General features: G+C 40.9%; 1 protein-coding gene across 3 annotated transcripts in view; it reads right to left on the bottom strand.

Annotated features, from left to right (window-relative positions):
* The window catches only part of SLC66A2 (solute carrier family 66 member 2), a 50,097-nt gene extending 28,057 nt beyond the window's left edge, over positions 1–22,040 (bottom strand). For 2 of the 3 annotated variants that reach the window (XM_084508924.1, XM_084508925.1), the window contains exons 1-4: positions 21,935–22,040; positions 21,479–21,753; positions 14,144–14,277; positions 10,131–10,184 (exon numbers count right to left, since the gene is read on the bottom strand). In XM_084508924.1, the coding sequence (XP_084365050.1) occupies positions 10,131–10,184; positions 14,144–14,277; positions 21,479–21,681 (391 nt within the window). In that variant the 5' untranslated portion in view covers positions 21,682–21,753; positions 21,935–22,040. The remainder of the gene's footprint in view (positions 1–10,130; positions 10,185–14,143; positions 14,278–21,478; positions 21,754–21,934) is intronic. The other variant, XM_084508926.1, reaches the window with a different exon arrangement.
* Between the last annotated feature and the right edge of the window lie 1,372 nt (positions 22,041–23,412).

Here is a 23,412-nt window from a genome sequence, read left to right as displayed (position 1 = left end):
GGGATGCAGCAATGACAGCTGATGAACCATAAATAATTGACTGCTGAACAACAGTCTTACCCACAAGTTCCTCGTTAAATTTCTGTGCGCAGTGGCTGTCAAAGAACAGCCTTTGACAGCCACTGCGCACAGAAATTTAAAGAGGAACTTGTAGATAAAGATTATCTTAAGTCATTTTGATATTAAGTTTGCTATTTTCCCTCGGTGCACAGTTACATGTTCTGCTACATCCTACTCCCAACAGGGAGTGAAGTAAGGCATAAGAGAGTAAATAGTGTCTCTGAAGACAAAGTAAGGAATTTAGAGCAAATTAAGTTTTCTGAAATAACTGCTTTGATTTTTTTACATGCCAGAGTACAAAGATTAGAGAAAGTACAGCAATGTAAAACTTCAACATAGGCGAGGAGTCATTCCCAGTTTTGGTGGTTTGTATAAATGGACAAGAAAAAAAAAGGGGAAATGAAGTAGAGAATTTTTTAAACCAGCAACAGTTTGTTTTGTATTGTTTTGTTTTCTCCAAAGGCTATACAAATCGGAGATAAGGAGAAAATCCTTTTTTTTGTCAAGTTTTATGTGGGGTGGGGTGTGGGCGGGTGTAAATAAGTAAGTAACCCACAGAGGGCAGGAAACCCACAAAGGCTAGCGTGTATAAAAACAAAGCAGTCTCTCTAGTTTAGAAACAGCTATATTGGTCCTGGTTTTGATGTGGGGAAAAAAATCCTAAATCTCATAAACCTTCATTGAAGAAGCAGAGATATTTTGAATATTTAAAATGTTTAATCTCCAAAGTTCTCATCAGGCTTTTCAGCTGCACTAAGTAATAGTAAAAATGACAGCTTTAAGCAGCTATTAAAATTAAATAGCGTTTCCCTGAAATTATGAGGATCTGTCTTCATTTCTCTAGTTCCTATGTCTCCATGGAATCCATCCAGGTTGAACAAGGCCCCCCCCTTTTTTTTTTTAATCTACAATGCAAGTAAAACTAAATGTCAGAACTGAATTCTGGGTTTGGGATTTTTCCCCTACCCATGGGAGGGAACATAGGATCCTGATGCAATATGTGTAATGCATACTGATCACAGAGCAGCACAAAGAGAAATTAGGGCACATAATAAATGCATATGAAGGGAGACATGAAGAACTTCAGGATTACTGGTGCTAGACTTCCCTCCACAAGGAGTAAAACATGCTGATTACTAGCCATCAAAGTATCTGAAGGGAGACTGCGTATGCCCTGACTCTCACCATAAATTCATGATTTGCAGAAAAAAAGCTACCTTATCTGTTACTGATTCAAGAGGATACAGGCAGCACCTTCTCACGGACAGCTAGGTTACATTCTTCCCCCATTCTTCTAGGTTACTTTCTTCCCCAACCTCACTCAGCACTGTCATCTCCTCACACAGACAGAGTGTATATAATTGTTCTAGTAACATGATAAAATTAAATTTTAACATTTAAAACTTTTACTCTGAAAAACAGAATCAATTAAAAGTTTAAAATATGATTGCAAACATTAACTGAGGCCTGTGATTACCAAGCTATTATATTACTTAAATCACTGTGCATCTACTGCATAGCTTTAAAGAGTCAAATACTAAACCCCAAAAATTACCAACTATTTCACTGGAACCAGACCTTAGAAAGCTTTGTTTGCTCCTGCGAGAACATTTTTTTACTTTTTAAGATTTTTCTGTAAAAATACCTCATTTATTCAAATAATGGGAAACAACAATTGGGAACTGAATGAACACGTGTTTCCCTCTCTGTCTTTGAAGAATGACTGAGAGTAAAAAGAATGAGATAAGAAAAAAGATGAGCAAATTAATTTTATTGAAAATTTATCAAAAATAGATATTTAAAAAAGTCTTTTTAAAAAAGTATGTTCCCACAAAATAAATATGCAATATACTGTAGCTTATTTACTATTTATAAATTTAAATCAATTATTCTGCAGTTCAATTGAAATCAGTTTTTAAACAAAAACTGTTTGACATAAGTTGCAAGTAAAAGCAGTCTAATACATGAACATCTGATGCATTTCTAACATGATAAAAAATGTAATTTCTCACACCATAGGCAAAAACTTGTGTTTATTTCATCATGCAGGAGATGGGCAAGTTCTTCTTTCCAGACACATTACAGTGCTATTAATTTGTATATCTCAACTTGAACATTCATTTTAACTTTTTTTTTTTTTTTTAACCATGCCTCTTAAAAATACTCATTGCTACATGTCTAAACCATTTGTCCTGATATCTACTGCAATTCTTTCTTCTAAAATTGTTTATTTAGGGTGCATGTAATAATAAAATGTTTCTTGCCAGGAGGGAGGGAAGGGAGATGATAACATACTGCATTTCTTCAAAAGTTGACTGTCATGCTGAGACAGAGTACAGGCATAGGAAGAAAATATTTCTTCTAAATTCACTAAATTCAGAAGAAATAGATTCCCTATGTTATCCAAAGTACGACAAACCAAAAGTTTAGCTATCAGCTTCTATGTGCCAGCCAAGTCTGTGCTACCGCAGCATTCCCATCAAACAGCCACTGCGCTGAATGCCTAGCTCTGTGCTGTTTTCCTTAGTGATGCCTATCTCCCCAGCATTTGGGAACAGAGCCTAGGACTAATTCCTAAACAAGTTTCTTCTTGTCAGCATATGTAAGTTGCTCTTCGGGCAACCTGTTAATTTGCCAGCATCAAAAGTGACAATTTGGCACTTTGTACCAGAGGGGTGCTTGTTTGCTTTTTGCTCTTCAGTATGCCTTGGGCCTGCAGGTTCATAAAAAATAACACAAAAAATAAACATTAATAAAGACAACTGTGAACTCACTGTCTTAAAAGAATAATTAGTAAGCAAAACTCATTAGTAGAAAGGGGGAAGTTTTATACAAGGCGCTGCTGATCCTCAATACCACAGAGCACAGTCACTATTCATCTCACCAAACCTGAGCAATATCTAGATAAAGTCTAATCCACTGCTTAGTTTTCTGGTTTCAGACCTCAGGCATAACATGGAATTTCCTGCATCTCCTCCCAAAAGCAAACAGCCCAGGAAGACTGGCTAACTGGAGCATACCAAAGATTTTTCTTCTTACTTGAAAAATCTACCTAGGGCTTGTAAATCCTTTTCTAGTCAATGTATCTTTGGGAAATCACTGTTTTTAAAGTGGGAGTGCATAGGGGGTGAAGGTGGGAATCTTTCAGTAAAATAAAGTTATCCCTAATTGTTTTCATTCAAGGATAGTCGGTGTAGTCCATTACAAGTTAAAAACATGACACTTGGGTTTAAATAGAAAATGTCATTTTTTCTTTTTTCCCCCCCATGAAACAGCAATGATGCTGCAGTGATACGTGCCTTTCAATATCCAGCAAGAGGAAATGCCTTATTAACACCTTTATTTATATATAAGAGCTTCTGAATGGCAGTCTTATTAAATGTGTTCCCTATTTCTAGCTTAGCAGAAACTATTAATTTTACATTCCTGGCACACTTTAAATGACAGAAGGCTAATAAAACGTAAAGAACACAAAATGCAGTGGAAAGAATAAATCAGGCTGAATGCAACAATAAGGATATTCCTTTACCATCAGCTCCACATACAGCTCACTTCATAAAGTGCATTATGCCAGCTCAGACATCCTACTTAACATCATTGCAGTTGGGACCAAGTGAGAGCTGCCACCTAGCTCAGCACTTCTATGTGCCCACCCTTTGGGTCACCTCGTTGACCATTCCTCCCACTCCACATACTGCATGGGGTATGGTTATCTCAGGGGACTTACTTCCAACAGACTAAGACAAATTGTAAATGGAAGTAGAAGTCTTGAGTATGTATCAGACGAGCAGCTTTCCAGAGTGACAGCATGTCTACCTTTCATATTGAGTCTATTTACAAAAATCAGCAGCAGCAATTGGGTGCAAGCTATCCCTCCATCTCTTGTACAGGACGTAACTGTTGATGTATGGGCCCAGTTGAGGTGTTGAACTGCTGATTCTAAATCGCTTATATAAATGCAAAGACAGCATTCTTTAGAAATACATGAAATCTACAAAATATAGATGTGCCAGGATCTATAACAAGATCCTAAAAGTGTGCTGCAGCCTGATTTTTTTCCCTAGCAAGCTGTCCAGCCAATCCATTATGTCTGAACAAAGTTGGGTAACAACACTTCCTTAAGCGCATTTCTTGTCACCCAGTGTTACAAACCACTGAAAAAAACAGAGCTACCAACATATCTCTACTAAGAACTAAAAGTATTTCACCTTGGAAGATTTTTTTGGAAATCTGCAGGGAGATTAGTGTCTGTCAACTTGGCTATCATATAGAAAATAACAGTTTCTTCTCACCTGCCTGCTTTGCTTAGAACTGAAATACATGAGACAGGCAGCAAAGCAGGGTATCACAATGAAAGCTGGACAACTAATTCTCTTGGATGTAAACTTATATTCTGCTTTCTTGCATTAATAATACTTTAATGAGCTTTCACTGGTAAGGACTGCCCTCTACAGTTCCTGAGCCCTACTAACAGGGTTGAGTGCATGAAGTATTACCCACAGATGATGAAGGTATGAGTTTGGAAGCACTTCCGTTAATGGATACTTCTAAGGATGTGAAAGTGCAGGCTTATGTCTTTCAAGGATGTTTTCAGTCACCTCTAGAAGTTCATGGTGATTTGGATGGGTTCTCAATGACAGGAAAAAGGAAAAGGAGAAAAACAAACAACAAAAAAAAATCACACCCATCTTCGATGAAGAGTATATTGTGGAACCAACATGCCAGTCACCCTAACCTTATCGCTAGGAGGATTATGGAAGAAATATGGAAGAAAATGGTTCCTCCAATCCATTTCAAAGCACATGAAGGACAAAAAGGTGACTAGTAACAGACAACACAGATATACAAAGGGCAAAGTGCATTAGAACAATGTGATTACCTTGTGTTAGGAGATGACTGACTTTAAGGGAAAGAAGAAAGGATTGGATATTGTTTATATTGCCTTTAGCAAAGCAGTTGACAGTCTCCTACAGTATGCTTACTAGCAAGATACCAACTGGTAAGTGGAGAATAAAGAGTGCAGAAAATTGTCTTGGACCATCAGGCTCTACAAATTTCTCCTCTCAATGGAAAAACACACAATTGATGGTCAGTTACAAGGCAACCTGCTAAGCAATCAATATCAGGGCCAATACTCCCTAACATTTTCTTACCAACTTGGATAAGAAGTTCATGAACGACACCAAGTTATGGGGTGCTATTCTAAGGGATAGAGATACAAGCTGACAGGAATACCATGAAGTTCAGTGCAGTTGCACACCCGGGGAGCAATAACAACATGCCACAGGACGGCTATAGGGGACTGCCTTACTAGAGAGGAGGCTTGTGGAAAAGTGGAGGGGAGCCTGGCAAACTGAACATGAGTCAGCCCTTGGGGCAAAGGCAGCCAATTGCATACTGAACTATACAGCTGAGTAAGCGTGCAGCCAGCAGGTGGAGAGAAGTGTTTATTCCTCTCTGTTCAACACCCTCGAGACCCTATTGGGAATACTGTGTTCAGTTTTGTGCCACCAGGTACAAGAAAGGCATTGCTGTACTGAAATGAGCCCAGGAGTGGGTCACCAAGATGACTAAGGAGCTGAGGTACATGGCATACATGAAGAAACTAAGAACTGGTTTTTTCAGCCTCCAGAAGAGAAGGCTTCAAAATCTGTTTATTCACTATTTCTACAGGTAGCACAACAGACCTGAAAGCAGGATCAGTCCCCCACAGGCTCCAGGTGAGTGGCTCTGCTGAAGACTGGGAAACCCGAGAGCACCCTCATGTGGCTGGATGTTGCTATGAGCTTTTCTTCTATATATTTTAAATAAGATTCTACAGCTATCAACGTAAGTTTTTTTTTATAACAAATTGCCACTTTATCCTTCGACTCTCCATTTCTGATTTTATTTTCAATGTCTTATGAAAAGGATTAAATACTACTGCAGAGAAAGAAGGGGGGAGTAACTGCCCCCACCACACGCAGAACCACAGCCAAACTGCGGATGCAGCTGGATGTCATTCCATCAGGCAAACATCCTAGTTTCACACAGAGACGCTGTTACAAACCCCTCTCCTAGGCTCCCTTCCTAAAAGACCAAAAAAAGCACTTTAACACGAGTCTAACAATGGAGTGTGTACTCCTGGCAAGAAGGTATTTAACTCCCCTCATGTCTACTTGCAGTTATGCAGGGACAGAGGCAGCTGTGTACCAGCAACTGCTATGCTTTTGCTACATATTTAACTACCCAACAGTCGTACGGGGAATTCAATAACTAGAAACTACGGTGTGAAACACACACTTTCAATGAAACCAAAGCGATGCCCACATAACTGGCAAAGAGAAACTGTGTCTGTGGCTCTGCTCAGGCTAGCGAGGCCTGGACAGAGCAGCATGCTGTAAGCACTCACAGACAACCACATTGCACATCTGCTTGTCTGCTAGCTGGACGCTCCTGTTCGACTCAGACAAATTGAGTACTACGACCTGAGGGAGCCAGAGAGCTGACTGAAAAAAGTTTACAGCCGTCACAGTGCATGCGATGTGTCAGCTGCGTCCCAGAGCGTGCCAACTCCCAATTTATCATGAGCCAGCTGATCCCCTGAGTGAAGTGAAGGGACAAAAGAAGAGGTGAACGTGTAAGTTACTCACAGGGCTGCCACGATGACTGTGCAGTGGTTTAACTCGGCAGGCAGCTCAGCACCACACAGCCAGTCCCTCCCGTCCCCGTGGGATGGGGGAGAGAATGGAAAAATGGTAAAACTCATGGGTTGAAATAAAGACAGTTTAAAAGGAAATGGAAGAGGAAAATATTATTACTATAATTATGATAAAATAATACACAAAGCAATTGACATTCCGTGCAATTGCTCACCACCCACTGATTGATGTCCACCCAGTCCCCGAACAGCAGCCAACCTGCTCCCTGGTTAACCTCCCCAGTTTTATTTTTCAGCATGACATCGGGTATTATGGAATATCCCTTTGGCCAACGTGGGTCAGCGTTCCTGGCTGTGTCCCCTCCCAGCTCCTGGTGCACCCACGCCCATCCTCCTCGCTGGCAGGGCAGTATTAGAAGCTGAAAAGTCCCTGGCTTAGTGTAAGCGCTGCTCCCTGTCAGCAACTGAAAACATCAGCATTATTCTCATACTAAATCCAAAACGCAGCACCATACCAGCTACTAGGAACAAAATGAACTTTATCCCAGACAAAACCAGGACAAAGTGGAAACAGCACAGAGTAGCAGATGTGCCTACTTCATTCACATTGCTCTTTTGTCTTCATTACTATGCAGGTTCCTACTTCATTCACATTACTTTTTTGTCTTCATTACTATGCAGGTTCTAACTTTGAACTTACCTGCACAGACATTTTACATTTTTCACACAAAGAAAATAAGTCATTTTGAATATTAATGCAACAGGTAGATCATCTGCATTTTAGTTATTACTGTTGCTTTAAAACTCGTTACTTGGATAACTTTCTGTTTGGGCAAAAAGCAAGGTTCAGGGTTCAGTAGCATGGAAAGTTTTAAACCCAGCTTCACAAAAGGGAGGAAAACTCTTGTCATCTACTGGAAGCGTCCTTCAAAGTGTTTAAATATTTACTTGGAAAATCAAACAAATCACATTCACTTTGGGATTCATCTGCCATGTCAATGAGACCCTTTGAAACAGTTTCACACAATACATCTTTGGAGCAAAGTCTTGCTTAGTGTTTTGCTACTTCTGTGACGACAGCCTCTAATTCTTATTTTACTGCAATTCGGTGAAACAGATTAAGACATTTATTCACAAACTAGATGACCTTTAGAGGACCCTTCCATCTCAAATCATTCAATGATTCTATGATTTGTTCTAAAGCACCTCATCAAGAAAAATAAATTAATCAGGTCCTTAACTTTCACAGTACATTCTCGGATTAATGTTTCAACATCTACACTAATAGTTTTTGTGGATAGCCAATCTTCATCTACAAAAAGAATAGGCTGAATGTTTACTACATAACAAGAAAAAGAAAGTAATACAATGATCTCTGGAGTCTGAAAGCACATTGAAGAATATTTTCAGAAAACCAAAATAAACAGGGAAAAGGAAGAAGCCAATCTCTCCTCGAACAAAATTTTTGTTAAAACTCATTAGAAGACATTGTGAGAATGTCCTCATACCACAGGAGAATACAGCAAATATTCCCCTTAACTACTCTCTCAGTGAGCTTTCCAGAGCTGTAGCAAACAGAGCACCTGAGGACATAGCTCACTCAGTTTAATAACCCCCTGCCAGTCAAAGTATGACTTATGCTGTGATGTAAAGCACTGTATAGCCCACTTGTACGCCCGCTTGGGCATACTTCTGCATGTGCACTACACACAAACACCTCAAAACATCTCTTACTTTGTTTGCACCAGTAAGAATTACGCCATTTGAACAGAGAACAGACGTGCCAACCTATCATTAAACCTCTGAGCATGAGACTACCCTTTTTCCTTAGTGATAATGCGATTCATCTCATTATTTTGCTAAGCAGTTCCAAAATGACCTTCAGTCACCATTTATTAACCAATAGTTTCAGATTTAAATCAGTTAGACTAAGATTAAACGTTTTTTTTCCTTACAAATGTCAACCTTTTTAAGCACTTAAAAAAAAACAGAAATGAATAAAAGGTCACATTAAGTTACTTTTTTTCTGTTTAATTTTAACCACATGAAGCATTTTGAAATAACCCACTCAGTCATATCTAGGAGCAGAGGCAGCTGATTCTAACTCTGCCACTGTAAATAAAACATTTCTGAGTACCAGTAAAAGACAATAGGAAGATAGGTGCGAAAAGGATAGAATTGTTTAAAGTTTACTTTCCATTGGTTAGTGTTGCAAGCCAGTGAAAACCACTACAAAGTAGAAAACAAACAGCAAAATAAAACAGTTTGATACGAAGTCCAGAAAAAATGTTTTGAAAGCATACAACGAAAAGGTACTTTGCAAAATACTGCCATCAAACCAATTTAAGATGCGTTTTGTCCCTAAATCTGAAAGGAAAGATCCAGAAGATAAATGGTAGAATCTATTTAACCCTTTCAGGTTTGGTCTTACAGATTCAAGACAGTACTCAGGTTAATGCTTCTCTTTGTGTTTCTCAAAGCTTGCTCCAGTTTAATTAACTGTTGATAAATATAGTAGAGACTTTTTTGCACCAGGAATACTTTTCTTTACCCTGTATGTCTTTAACTGATCCTTTATTAGCTTGAGAATTGCAATAGAAAATAACTAGTATCAATGTGAGATTCTTCATCAATTCATTTTAAACCAATATAAAAATTGACTTTGGACAACTTTTGTGTCTGTGGCTGGTATAATTACCTTAACATGATACCCACAACTAATTTTAAAAAAAAAAAAAAAATGAGAGCTGAAAACGCTACGAGGTTAGTTTGTGCCTAATACTTCCTCTTTAGAAGAATACTTCTAGAATACTTTAGAAGAATTCCTTAGAAGAATACTTCTTTAGAAAGTATTCTTCTAAATACTTCCAATTTAGAGTGTTACTAATTACCAAGAAACAATTTTGAGGCTACTCTAATAAAGAGAGGAACAAGTTGGGGGGGGGGAAAAATCGCAAAGATGCAGGCATTTTGCTGAACATCAGATGTTATGGGAAAATTCTTATCTAGCATTCTGAACAATGCTGAAAGATGCTCCTGTATTTTCCATTGTTTCCTCCAGAGGCAGGGCTAGAAGAGGAGGAATATGACTATGACGATATGTATCACACAGTATTTTGCTTTTCTACCTTGGGGAAGGAAAAAGAGAAAGATGTGAAACACACAATGCAATGAATTCAACTGCCTTCAAAAACTGATTTCTGAAGTAGAACTGTAAGCACGTTTTCCACTATGTAGGTTAAAACTGAGGAAGGGAAAATTAAAACGAAACCATGCACCAGGCTTTAGTATGTCACAAAAACTTAATGCAAACATTTAATATAGTAGTGATCATGCAATTGTTTCTAAAAATGGTTACAAAAAGTGGCAAAGCATGAAATAGGTAGTTGAAAAGGCAACTTCATGCAGAGTGAGTTTGGACAGTACATACCCAGATAGGATCTCTTGGGAGGTGCTTTAATTTCTTCATCCTTACTATCTGCAGCTATATAAAAAAAGTTGAGGGGGAGAAAAAAAGGAAGGAAAGACAAAATAGACTTGTATGATTAAATGAAACAGTGGGTCTTTTAGTTCACGTTTAGTCAGTTAGTATATTTTGCTTATAAAACATACAAGCCAAAAAAAAATATGACAAATTTTAGTCTCCATGCTTTCTATAATGCTTCCACCCAGTGACATTAAGATAGGGTCAAGCAGCAGGAAGGCTCAGAACAGCCTCAGTGAACATCCCCAACAGCAATTTACTCAGGGGGAGAAAATGAAGACTTAAAAACAGTGGAAGAGAAAGCTAAACTCTCACTTCATATGTTTCTCATGATCACAGAAAACAAGTTGTTAGCCCAGCAACATTGAATATATACACACATGTATAATCAATTAAGACAATACAGTTGCATTACCTCCTGGGAAAATACTGCTCTAAAATAGCTCCAAAAAGCCTCAGCTCAAGCTACTCATATCAACAAGGACAAAGTAGACCCCATCTGCAATCATTCTGCATCCTAAAATCTTTAACTCTCCTTTTCCTGCCAGTTGAAAACCACGTATTGTGCAAGAGTGTTTTCCAGTGACAAAATCAGAGCTCTTCAAGAGATCAAGATGCTATAATAAGATACAAGTTATAAAGCAGTTTAAGAAAATAAGCAGCTGGAAGGAAGATAAAACTGGACAAATGACCAGACATAATCATCTTTGCATAACACCAGATAACCATGTAAGGAGCCTTCACTGTACTGTAAGAAGAAGAGATGTCTAAGAACCTGTTTTTAACAAAAGTTGCCTGCTGGCTTTCAGCATAGTTCATGTACTCAGGGTTCTTGACATCTGGCACAATGCCTTAGGCATAACTGCAACTGAATCTTTGTTGAGAAGAGGGTGAAGGCTTATACTGGGGAAGAAAAGGAAGACCCTTAGTAGAGTGCCACTCCAAGCATATGCAGTCTCTGTCCTGGCCTGTCAACGTTTCCAAGAGTGACTAGATGCTTTTAGCAGTCTGTATTTGTGAGCAACTTGCTTCAGCCTCCTGAAAAGGCCTTGATTCTGGAGTCAAGAAATGAGTTAGGCATGTGGATGTTGTTCTTCTGTATCTAGCTCTCTAGCATGGTAGCATCATTATGACCCAGAAATAATACAGCATTTTGAACAAAACCACCTTTAACAAAATAAAGCAGCACTGAACCTTGAGCCTTTCTGTACTGAGTCAACAAGACAGCATAAATACAACTGGACAGACACCAATTTAAATACCAGCAATGAATAAGGAGAGCTGTTACCACAACAATGGTGCCTGGAAATCTACATGTAAAACATTCAAGATTGAATTAAAATGGTGTTAAATAAAGTATAAAAGATGGTAAGCTATTATTCATGCCTGTTGACTTCATTTGAGGACTTCTTCACATAAACACTACCTTTCAGAGGTAGTCACATGCCAAGAGAAAACTGGCCTATCATTAGAGGGTTTAAAATAAAGTTTTTGTTGTTCTCTTGATGTTGTTTTTTTTTTTTTTCTTTCAATCCAAAATAGTTAAGTTAAAAACTGGCTATACAGTCAAGTGTAAAAAAAAAAATACAACAATTGGACATATAAAGAGGGCTTATTCTCTTTTCAAGCAGTACCTGCATTTTAAGGCTAAATTTATGTATCCAGAACAAAAAGACAGAGAAGACAGCAGCAGCACAAGATGGGCTCTGCCACTTTCAACTTGCTTTCTCTTTGCAAGACTATTATTAAGTGACCTTACTTTGAGAATAATGAAAAGAAAAAAAAAAAAAAAGGAAAAGGAAAAGGTAACTCCGACATAGTTCAAGATATACCGATAAAAATACACTAATGTGACAAGGGAAGAACCACAGCATCTACTAGTAATACAAGAAAGCAGTAAGAACAACTTCATTTTCTAAATATTTTGGATTGTTTTGTAGAAACATTCAGAGGGAGGATAGAAATTAAAGAAAAAGATTTAAATCGAAGACCAGCCATCTGAGGGATTATAAATTACACTAACATACAGAAATCTTGCACTTTCCACTCAGGATTCTGAAAGGTTCATGAAAAACACTGACTTCAAACCTAGCTTCCCACTAACCTGGTGAACTATGAGGAAAGAAAGTAAGTACACAGATTTATCAGCTTGTCTGAATCACCATAAAACTTAAGATAAGATTAGAAGTAGGATTAGAAATGCAAATCTCACTCGACATGCTTGAAATATAAACCCTCTTCTGCCTCATTTGAAAGGAGTTTAGTATGCAATTAAATGTTCTGAGACATCCCAGTAGAGCTCGCAGAGGGTCAATGTCCTCAGTGTGTCTGTTCTGTCCAGCCTGATGACATTTGAGATTGATTTTTAAGTAAGAGATGAAAAATTATCACACATAAGAAAAGGATTTTAACTGGTCTCAAAGTCTGTGGGAAAATGCAAGCATTCCAACAAAAAGAAATAATTAATGTTCACAAGTAAAAATCAGTCTCTCTAGCTACTAAAACACGTAACAAGCTGAGTTTCAGGAAAAAGGATCAAATGACACAACACAACCTTGAGGAGTTTCCATTACCTGGTATAAAAAACTGTATGTCTTTCAGGAAGGGATGTTTAAAGAAGGCTATATGCTAAACTGAATAGCCTCCCTTTTTGTCCAAAGGTTACTGAGGAAGCCTGCAAGAGCGTGCATAAACGTGCACAAGGATAATTTCACCTCATAAAGTGCAAACAGAGAAACCTTTCTGCCAGTTCATGAAACGCAAGCATTGAGAGGCAGAAAGCATACACATCCCTCCTAAATACTCCCCGGATTTAACTGCTGCTAAATATGGATGAAACTAAGTTTTTAAAATATTCATCCTGCCAGACTAACAATACTAGAGGACACAGCAACTTTTGTTCAGGAGGTGCAGTGCAGTCCCCTTTCCACATGAATTTACTTAACTGAACAGTTTCACACTACACTCCATAGTAAGCAGGGATAGAAGTAGTTTCCTCAGGTATTAGATACATTACCCTACTGCACAGTCAGTATCCACTGCCTTGAAGGCCATGAATATCTGGAACTAAATCAGACCCTCAATTTTTAGGGAGTGAAGGAAGAGAACAGATGGAGAGAATAAATTATGCATCCATATTGGTAAAACAACTGCCAAAATTTTAGCTGATAGTATTAATTCTGATCTTGTTGGTAATAAGCTGTAATATAAAATGTTGTAAGTCAAAGTCATTCTAGATAAAAAACAAAAACTATCCCTTTCATGTCATTATCTGGGGAGGGGAGAAAAATCAAAGACATTTTGCATAACAAAAATATTTGATTACATAAAGGATAATAGTCTGGTCCCAGCTGGAAGTATCAATGCCTAAAAATGAGATAAACAACTATATAAAAATATATGTGAAAGTTCCCATAACTCCCACACTAAAAAAGTATACAAAAAGACAGTTTTGCATCTAAAATATGACAACATCTGTTTTGATAGCCAACAATTTATTAAGCAGAAAATAAATTCTGTGCAAAAGCAAGTGTTGGCAACTGCAAAATAAGATCTCAGATAATAGCGTATGATCAGGATCTAACTCCCACCTAAGAACATGGTAGAGAATACACTAGAAGAAAGTTTCTTATGCAGGACAAGATCTTAAAAAATATCCAGGCTAGCATAACTGCATGACAGCCAGCTCTGTGTCCTAGGGCATGATGTGAAACATTAAGAACTACTTCCAGACTGAACCAAGACCCGTTTAAAATAAAGTTAAAATGTTAAACATTCATCTAAACATTCATCTGGGAGGAAGTGGTTTCAAAAAAAAAAAAAAAAAAAGTTGAAATAGCGCTACACTGATTCATCAAGAAAGGAGACTGGGTTGCAATTCAGGCAGAACTTCTGTCCAAAACAAGTGCAATACACTTTCAAAAAGGTTCATTCTGCAACAACTAGTTCCTGTCACTAACCTGCAAAAGAGCGGCGTTTTATGTTTAGGTCGTTGGACACACGAACTTCAGTGCACAGTTTCAGCATCAGTAACATAGTAATGATCATGATAATGCTTTGCCACAAAAGAGGGGATTCAAAACGCCTTCCAAACCTAAAAAACAAAAACAAAAAACAAAAAGGAAAGGAAAATATATAAAACATCTCAAAGATGACAAATGTTGCATTCAGTTACTTTCATTCTTTCACCCTAAGCACCTGAAAAAGGAAATCCTAAACTACCTTTACTGTAACAGTTGTGAAAGGCCCATAAAAAATACCCACAGCTATTAGTTTAGTAGGATTAACATAAATTCCTCCTATAGAAAAAGAAAAAAATATGTAAGCCTCATGCTTTGTCTGCCTCCAGATATCTGAGCAGCAGGTCAGAGAACCACACCAACTTACTCATCAGGCTGTATCTAATTTGGACCAAGGTTTGGGAAAGAAAAATATCTAAAAGGTACTAGAACTGAACATTCACACTTTGTCCTCTCTTGCCCTCTCCTCTTCCACCCCCAGCCCCAAACTGAATTTCCATTGTCTCAGAGATGATGTGTGGTGGGGCCTACTGAGCTTTCCTGAACGTAACACAAAAAGAGAAATTTGGATGGTGGTGAGTCTCTACTGAAGGGCTTTCTCTTCCATGCTTGCATAAGGTTCTGCCAGGTGAAAACAAGACCCTTCAGTGAAGACTCATGACTTCAAGTTTCTCTTCCTGCATTGCTTGATGGAAGTTCAGCAACCCTCACCAGACATGCTCCCTAAATGGATTAGGGGTAAAGGGTGGAAGCTTTACACATGCAGCTCTTGAAGGATATTAGATTAACAACAGGAAGGCTACACAACACATGGAGTTCTCTCTCTGCTCAGCTCTTCTGGGTTTTATGCCTTGAGGATGGAGATGCTGAGAATGGTGAAGACGCATTGCTGTACTCCCCAGCTCCTTCAGCCCACACCATGTTACACAGACCTTCCAAAAGCATTTACTGACACCTTTATCCAAGCACATCAAGCTGCCAAAGACCTCAGCTACACTGCCATCTGCAGCCACGTCCAAGGCCACGATAACCGCCTCTAGACAGCACCTGCTCTGTGGTAAAATATAATTTCTAATAATATATAATATGACTGGGCTAATTCAGTGGCAGAGCTCTGTTGGTAAAAAACAGGTTCATCCTCACACTCTCTTACATGATACTGAATTTACAGGACAACCATTCCAACAGAGCTATATTTTTTTTCTTGTTATGAACCAACTGATAAGGGACAGGAGACCAGCTTCCTTGGAAATCTTCCTGTACAGAGCAGCCAACCAGCCCACACCAAGGAAAGTGTACAAGTATTCCCTGCCTAATGGCACAGCCAGAATACTACAACGTCTTGAGCCTCCACATCACTGTCAAATACACCACTGGAAGAGTAACAGTGACATATACTTCACTAGGATATAGAAGTCCTACCCTTCTTTCTGCCATCTTTGTGGTGGGTCACAACAGCCAGTATCTTAACACATTTGGAGGACATCACGAGGAAGGGAGTAAAGAACACAACTGATGCAGATAACTGCAAGCACTGAGTGCTCTGGCTTTTATTGTGCTGGGGAAAATGTAAGGCAGAAGGAACAAAATTTGGCCCAGTCTATGTCCCATGCCCCCGATACCAAAGCTCATGCAGCCCCTGTTGCTGACTGTGGCCAAGGTCCCCCAAACCACTACAATCTGCTGCTGTATGTGTCTCCTATTCAGGGAATGAGGAAGAAACAGCTAAAAATTAGTTAGAATTAACACGCAGTCAAAAATTTTTACACCAAGCTTAGAAAAACCCTCTCCAATTACAAATACATTTGCATGTAAAGTCATAAGGTATTCAAGAGGGGCTGAGCTAGCAGTGCAATAAGCTAGAAACTATTATGACAGTAAATCCAGCACAGGTTGCTGCAAGGTTAGTTTCTCCCCGCTGATGAGACCATCGGTGATTCAGTAATGGCTGTGTGACAAATGGATGGCTTAGAGTACAAACATCCACCCACATAAAACACACATAAGCAAGGCCACCTGCTGTCTCGTCGTAACAATTTGCCATCACTACAGCCTTAATGTAAATGAGACTGGAAGTATTATGGCAGATTTTTCATCTCTTTGACAATTAAAAAAGCACATCAGAACGCTCAACACACAAGAATCGTTCTGTAAACAAGATTTGTGAAGATTTAAAAAAAAAAAACACAGTGGTTTCCTAAGAACTAGTACTAGTTATATGTGTGAAATAAAGAAGAGGGTAGGGTCTTACATTTTATTAGTATTTCAACAGCTTTAAACTAGTTATCACATGGTCAGGTGATGAAGACAAGAGGAGGAGACATTCACAGCAGAAACTGACTAGTCATTGTAATGTAATTCCATCAGTATGCCTCAATCCTACTGCAACAATCCTGCTAATCCAGTCCTGTGAAAAAGCAGCCCAAACTAGACTAAACAGTATCTCTTTTCCTCAAACATCTCCCAAAAGAAGTTGGTTGCTGTTGGTGCAACCAGATCACCACCATCCCAACCGCATGGTTTCCTCCTACGCCCACGGCCACCATTCCAGTGCTGTCTGCTACCCCCAGCAGTGCCCAGCCCGGGGCAAGGCTTTCTCTTTGTGCTGTGCCCATCACAGCACTGCCTCGGCTCACAAAGGCAGTTCTGCCCACTGTGATAGTAGAAACCACCAAGCAACCAAAGCTACCACAGGTTTCACCACCCTGGATCAATTTTTCCAACTCTTCGGGAAGTTAAAGATCCTACGGAAGATGGAAAGCGTGCAGGACACTGTATGCCACCAGCTGGGCCACAGGAAAGACACACAGTGCCTTTCTGAAAAGACAGCCCACACAATCACAGAATGTAATCAGCAAGAAGCTCAAGAAAAAAACTAGTTTAACAACAGGATTTCTTTATGTGAGCTCCTCCTTGAGATGTAAACTTCTGGGATGCTACAGAGCACCCAAAACAAGCATCTCACTTGGGCATACAAAGTCCTACTTTACTCTTCGTGCAGAACAGCAGTGCACTTTGTACTTGGCATTTATGAGGAGGAGGAATTGCATAGCACTTTTGCTCTCAGTACCTGAGCAAGACTCCACTAGCAGACCACAGGTAAAGCAATCTCTCAACGTTACATTTCCAGCATCATCTCACCCTCCCCGTGTGGAAAAAGCTACCAGTATTCGTTTTAGTAACAGAAGTCTTAGAAGTTTCTCCTTCCCACAGTACGTCCTGCAGACCCCACTGGCCTACTACCTGAAGTCAAAGCATCACCCGACATCAGGAGCTGATCCACAAGCAGCACCGCAGGTGTTGCAGTAAAATAAACAAATGTGTAGGAGCCTACCCCATCCAACAGCAAGTCCAACACCTTCCTACACATCACCTCCCGCTGCATACCTGTCTCAGTAAGCCTGTTACTAACAGGCAGCTGATTCTACAGATTCCAGCACAGAGAGCTCCCAATTCTACTGGCATTAGCTTTCAAAACCGAGCTTGTTTCAGATGAACTGATATGGAACAGGTAGTAGGGTGACTTTGCTCAGAAATAACAAAATCAGCAGCTTCCACTGTTTCCCTAACTGTCACAACTTGTTTTCAGAGCTTGCCTCAAGGCAACAATTTTGCAAGAACTCAAAAATGGGAAGGTTGTGTGTTACTTTCTGTTGTTTGGATTTCTCTGACGTTGCTGCATGACGCTTAGGCCACTGGCCAACAGAACTACATCTCAAAACTCATGGAATACAGATCATCTTCCTGAAAAATATACAAGTCATGTTATACTACTATATGAAGCATTTTATTAACTGCACAACTGAAAAAAGTCCAAAACCCTCTGGAAACAGCAGGAAGCTTTTGGCTGAACTTTCCCAAGATACAACTAAAATGCCTACTGCTGACTTCTAATGAATCTGTAGTTCTTTTTCCTCCAGCTATTTATTTATTCTGGTTTTAATAATATAAGAAACCATAATTTATTATAAGCTGCTTTAAACAAAAGAAGAGGGCAAGGAGGGCAGGGAGAGAACTCTCGCAAATTCTTCTGCATACTCCACTCCCAGCTGATTGCACAACTCTTCACCTTCTTATTCCTGTTCTCGATCACAGTAATTCAAAGCTAGTCAGCTGGCAAACTGAAGGGCAGACGCACCAAGAAGGCACGTTCATCTTTGTCACCGCCGTGTTCAAGTGCCACAGTGAGCTCTGAAGCTGGCAGCCAGCCCTCAGCTTCAAAACAGCACAAGACAACTTCACCAGATCACTGACCACCCCAAGCTCAAGCACCAGTAAGACTGCACATCCCTTAGATATTTTTACCAACCAAGCTAGAACAAGAAATCAGAGCTAACTCTAGCAAGTACAGGAAGAATCAGATAACAAAAATGGTGCTGCAAAAAGTCAAAAGACTGCATGCTCAGACTTCTACTTTCTTTTTCCTAAATGAAAGCCACGTATGCGTAAACAAAGTGAAATGGACTCATGCACACCGCTATCTGTATGCTGTTTTCGTTCTTGCAGGCCAGTCCTCTCCCACTGCTTTTCCATAAAGTTCTGGCATAAAGCTCACTATTGGCACAGACGAGGCCAAACACCCCAAAGTGAAAGCAGAACTCTCCTTCTAAACATGAAGTTTTGAGACGCTCTGAAATAGAGAAGCATGAAAAGTGGTTTAGTAGATAATGTGTTACAGTCATCACTAGCAAATGTACACTCTTCTCTTTGAACACGCCATGAAACTAAGGGTTTAGGTGGGAGGAAGATGAGGAGAAGAAGCAGTGTGCTAAGTCCTCCAACTTTAAAAATTGCTTACTATTATAAACAGTGTGATCAGAGGAGAAGAAATTGAAAAGAGGAATCAGGATTGTTATCTTTGCTCTCAGAAGTACTTTGTTCATTAGCTACCATCACAGTGTTATCACTCCACCTACAAAAATATGTCAAGAAGAATGGGAAATAAATACCCTATTTGGAGAGGAGGTCAAACTCCATGACAACATCAGGGGGAGAAGAGTAGAGTTCTAGGAACGCGTGGAATCTGCCCATTCACAAATAGGAAATGAGGGAATAGTCCCAGAGCTTAAGTGAACAGGCAGAGTAGAGCCAGGAGGGGAGAGCTGGGACTGAATGCCTGGACATCTGTTACGACTGACACAGATACAGAAAGACCAGCATATAGAAGAATGAAAACACATAGTAAACATGGCATAAAAGGCAGGAACTGTCTGTTCCTGTTATGCATGGATTGAAAAAAATGTGACATTCCACTCTGTGACCCTTGTATTTAAGAAAAATATATGAAATTAAGGAAGATCTGGAAGTAACAACAGAAACGATCAGCAAATTAGAGAAACGTCTTTGAAGTTAAAATAAACAAACAGCCTTCCTAAGGAATAATTAGAGCCTGCAAAGCAGCAGAATTAGAACCTGAGAGTTTTTAAAGGCTACAATTTTAAGTACTTATTTTTGGATCAGGATGGAGGGGAAGTCAGGAAGGATGAATCTGGCACATACGTGATAACAAAGTAATGAAGAGAAACTAAAAATAATTGAAAATAACAGCCAAATGTCACTGAAGATTTCAAAAGAGAGACCTGTGTTAAGATCTGGATTGATTTGCTAAAGAAAAGGGGGACTGGTCTTATCAACTGGTACTTTGAAAGTCAGATTGGGGAAAATTATAGGCAAAACAAATTATAGGCCTACAGTATAAGCCTGAAGTGGCTGTATCACAAGCCATCCGCATCCCTTATGCTCCTGCTGTAGCCATGCCAGATATGTCTATGTATATGATGTATGAAGCCATTCAGCATCACTGACAAGCTCTGAGATGACCAGAGCACACACAGAACTACTGTGTGTCAAGGAGTAATACTTTTATACAGCTTAAATACACACAGCAAAAAATAAAACAAAAAAAATAATTAAGAAAAAACACATAACCAATGTAACTGCATTTTCTCTCTTTTCAAATGCTGACAAAGCTTTTAAGGTTAATATCAAATAAAATTTTTCACTATTCACAGTATTTATTCTTCCACACATCTCTTAATGAGATATACTTAAAATCAACTCAAAATAAGATTTTCCAGCTCTTCCATACTCCATATCTCATTTAACATATGCACTCTCTCGGATTACCTAGGAACTGCCAGCATCTCCATTCGGCTGTAAATCATTTGTATATTTCAGCTTCCTTAGTAAAACAAAACAAAAAAAATCTTTAATTTCTCCCCTCCCATCAGCTCCTCTACTTTCCTTTTGCTTTTTCCAATACCTGTCCCATACACTTCTCTTTCCAATGCTTTCTCCCCAAGAAAGCAGAGTTCCAGCGCAACAAGTAGCTCTGATCCAGTGATGATTCCCCCATTCAACTGCTAGCTATGGTCTCAGGAGAGGGTCCACAGGTTTCCCTGCTATACTGCAACGCTGATTTTGCTGGAGAAGAATCCAGAAAGCTGCATACACTTAAGGAAGTAGAGAAGCTTTGAAAAGAAACTGGAAACCAACAGAAGGAAGCGGCTTTTCACCTATCAGCCCTTTGCAGACTACAAAGCGCTATTTTAAGTCAAAATATTCTTAGAATAACTGTCCTTAGTTGCAGTCATTTCCCAGACTTTCTCACCATTGGTTTCTCAAATATATTACCAACGCTGCAGCATCTACACTATTAGAAGTAGCGAGGAATATAAGTTAATAAAATTTATTCAGGGAAATCATGCACACCCTAATAAAACGTTATTTGCTCAGCAGCACCAGATCAAGCTATGAAAACAAACACGCCTTTTAACGCTGAGAAGCGTGCTGGAAACAGGAAGAGCGTGCTTTGGGCAACAGCCCACCATTTTCCTGCTTATCAAATTACGATGCTTTCATCCATGGAGCTGCGGAAGCGAACGGGAGCTCCCCTGAAGCCAGCTGGCATCGCAGGAAAGGGCGAGCACATCTGGCCAGCGTCCCAGCAGCTTTCAGACCTGCTGGAGGTTACAACGAGCGCGCAGGACCGGGGCCTTCGCTCAGAGCTGGAGGGAAAGGGAAAGATAAAAGAGGAAGAAGAGGTCTGACTTAAAATAATTGTGTTTTTTTTTTTATTTAGCAGCAAGTCAGAAAATGCTGTTTGGAACGACGGGCGAGGGCAACACGCAGCGCTCCTGCGCCCGGCTGGTTACACTCGGTGCAGATTCACCCACGAAGCAGCTTTTTGATGTTTGAGAGAGGGGCAGAAAGCACATAAAAACGGCGTTATTTCCTCGGGGGATTTCAAACGAAGGCTCAGAAGCGGGCGCTTACCAGAAGAGTATCCGCAGGATGTTGGCCACCAGCAGCACCAGGCACACGTAGGTGGAGAAGCCCTCGGCGTTCTGCGTGCGGCGGATGTCCCGGTACTGCGGGATGTAGGGCACCACGCCGCCGAACACCATGGCCCCGGCGGCGCCCCAGGCCACCAGCTGCCGCACGGGCACCAGCAGCCACTCCAGGCCCTCCGTCTCCATGGCGGGGGCAGGCAGGCAGGCAGCAGGGACGGGACGGAGAGAGCCGCTCTCAGCCGCACGCCTCGCCGGGACCTGCGTGGGGGGGAGACGGGAGGCGTGAGCGCAGCGCCGAGCACGGGGCGCGGGCAGCCCCGCAGCCCCTCCGAGCGCGGCCCCGCCGCCCGGCCGCTTCTCGGGCGGGGCCTCCCCGCTCCTCCCGCACGCCCCAATCCCCCCCCCAGCCCCCCGGCTCCCGGTTCACGCCCGCCCCGACCTGGTCGCCCCGCTGCGGCCCCCGCCATGGCCGCGCCGGCAGCCGGCGGGGCCCCGGCGAGCTCCGTGACGCCGCGGGGACCCGCAGCGCCTCCGCCAATGGGCGCCGGGGCCGCCCCGCGGCCGCCGTGAGGGGAGGCCGGGCCGGGAAGGAGGGCGGGTGCTGTTAGCGTAAAATACGAGTGGGTTTTGGAGAAAACGCCGTGGAATTGTTAAAAGTCGTTTGGGTTCGTTTCAGATGAAGACGAAAATGTAAAAATAATAGCTCGTCGACACGCTGCTGCTTGAACGTAGCGCAGATCTGGTCCCTTAAAAAGGCCCTCCTTGTTCAGGAGTTAGTCACATAACCTAAAATGATTGCCGGTGCCAGGCTGGCTGACAGGTGCGGTGACAGGTTGGCTTCAAGCTGCTGAGCCGCACAGCAGCTTGTGCCAGCACGGGGGGCACAGCTCAGGTGTCAGAACAAGCAGCTGAAGTAACATCCTCTGGCAGCGGTGCCAACCTACGGTGCTCCCCGGCTAACCATAACACACAGCCTGGCACGCAGAACATCCCACCACAGCAGTCCCAGCAAGGCTCTGACAGGAACATCCTGTGGAGAAAATCTACAGCTCGGGACATAGCAGCTGGTTTTAAACATTGCCTCACCGAGGAAAAGTTCAGCAGCCTACAGGCCTGGGTTCAGCCAGATGAACCCTTGTAAGGGTTTACATCCAACTACTTTTCTGAGGGAGCTCAGGAGGACCACTGCCCTGGTGTAAAAGCGGAGCCCACCATGGAAACAGTACTGCTACACTGCCAGAAATCAATCCCAGTGAACTGCAGACAAAATAGATGTATTTAGGTTTCCCTATGGACTGGCAAAGTTCCCCCTTTAAAATATCTATCTATCTATCTATCTATCTATCTATCTATCTATCTATCTATCTATCTATCTTTCATTTGGTAGAACTGTGTTACCCATTCAGAAAACAGCAGCAGATAGGACGCTTCACGCCAGGTCTTTGAAGACTAACATTAATCTTCTATGATAACTGCTGTAAGAGCATTGAAATTGAGTACATGAGCAACTTTAGTCGCCTAGTTACAAACTAGCTCCCAGCAGTTAGTATTTGGGTAACAGCACAGGACCTAAACTTCTAATGGGAACATGAACTTTGATTTATTCCAGATTAAGAAATCTGATAGAGATGGTACCTATCCAGAATTGCCCTGTCTTTGGATACAGTTTACACAAGATGAACGTGTTGAATAGATATGGGATGTTTTTCAAATGGGTTTTAACATTGGAGAGGTAGAAAAGTATTATATAAGGTTTTGCTTTGTAGATAGGTCTACTGAATTAGAAGAGTTAGAAGAGGCTTGTTTCTACAATTGGATCCACGTAGCCATATTCTCAGCAGAAGAATGCTAGGGCCTTCTGGGACACTTGGGACGCAGGAATCAACCATCCATGTTCAACCAGTTTCAAGACCTTAG

This window comes from Aythya ferina (genome assembly GCF_964211825.1).
Source record: "Aythya ferina genome assembly, chromosome: 2".
Lineage (NCBI taxonomy): Eukaryota > Metazoa > Chordata > Aves > Anseriformes > Anatidae > Aythya > Aythya ferina.
Note: the sequence above shows the minus strand (reverse complement) of the source record. Positions and strands in the feature narration are given on the sequence as shown.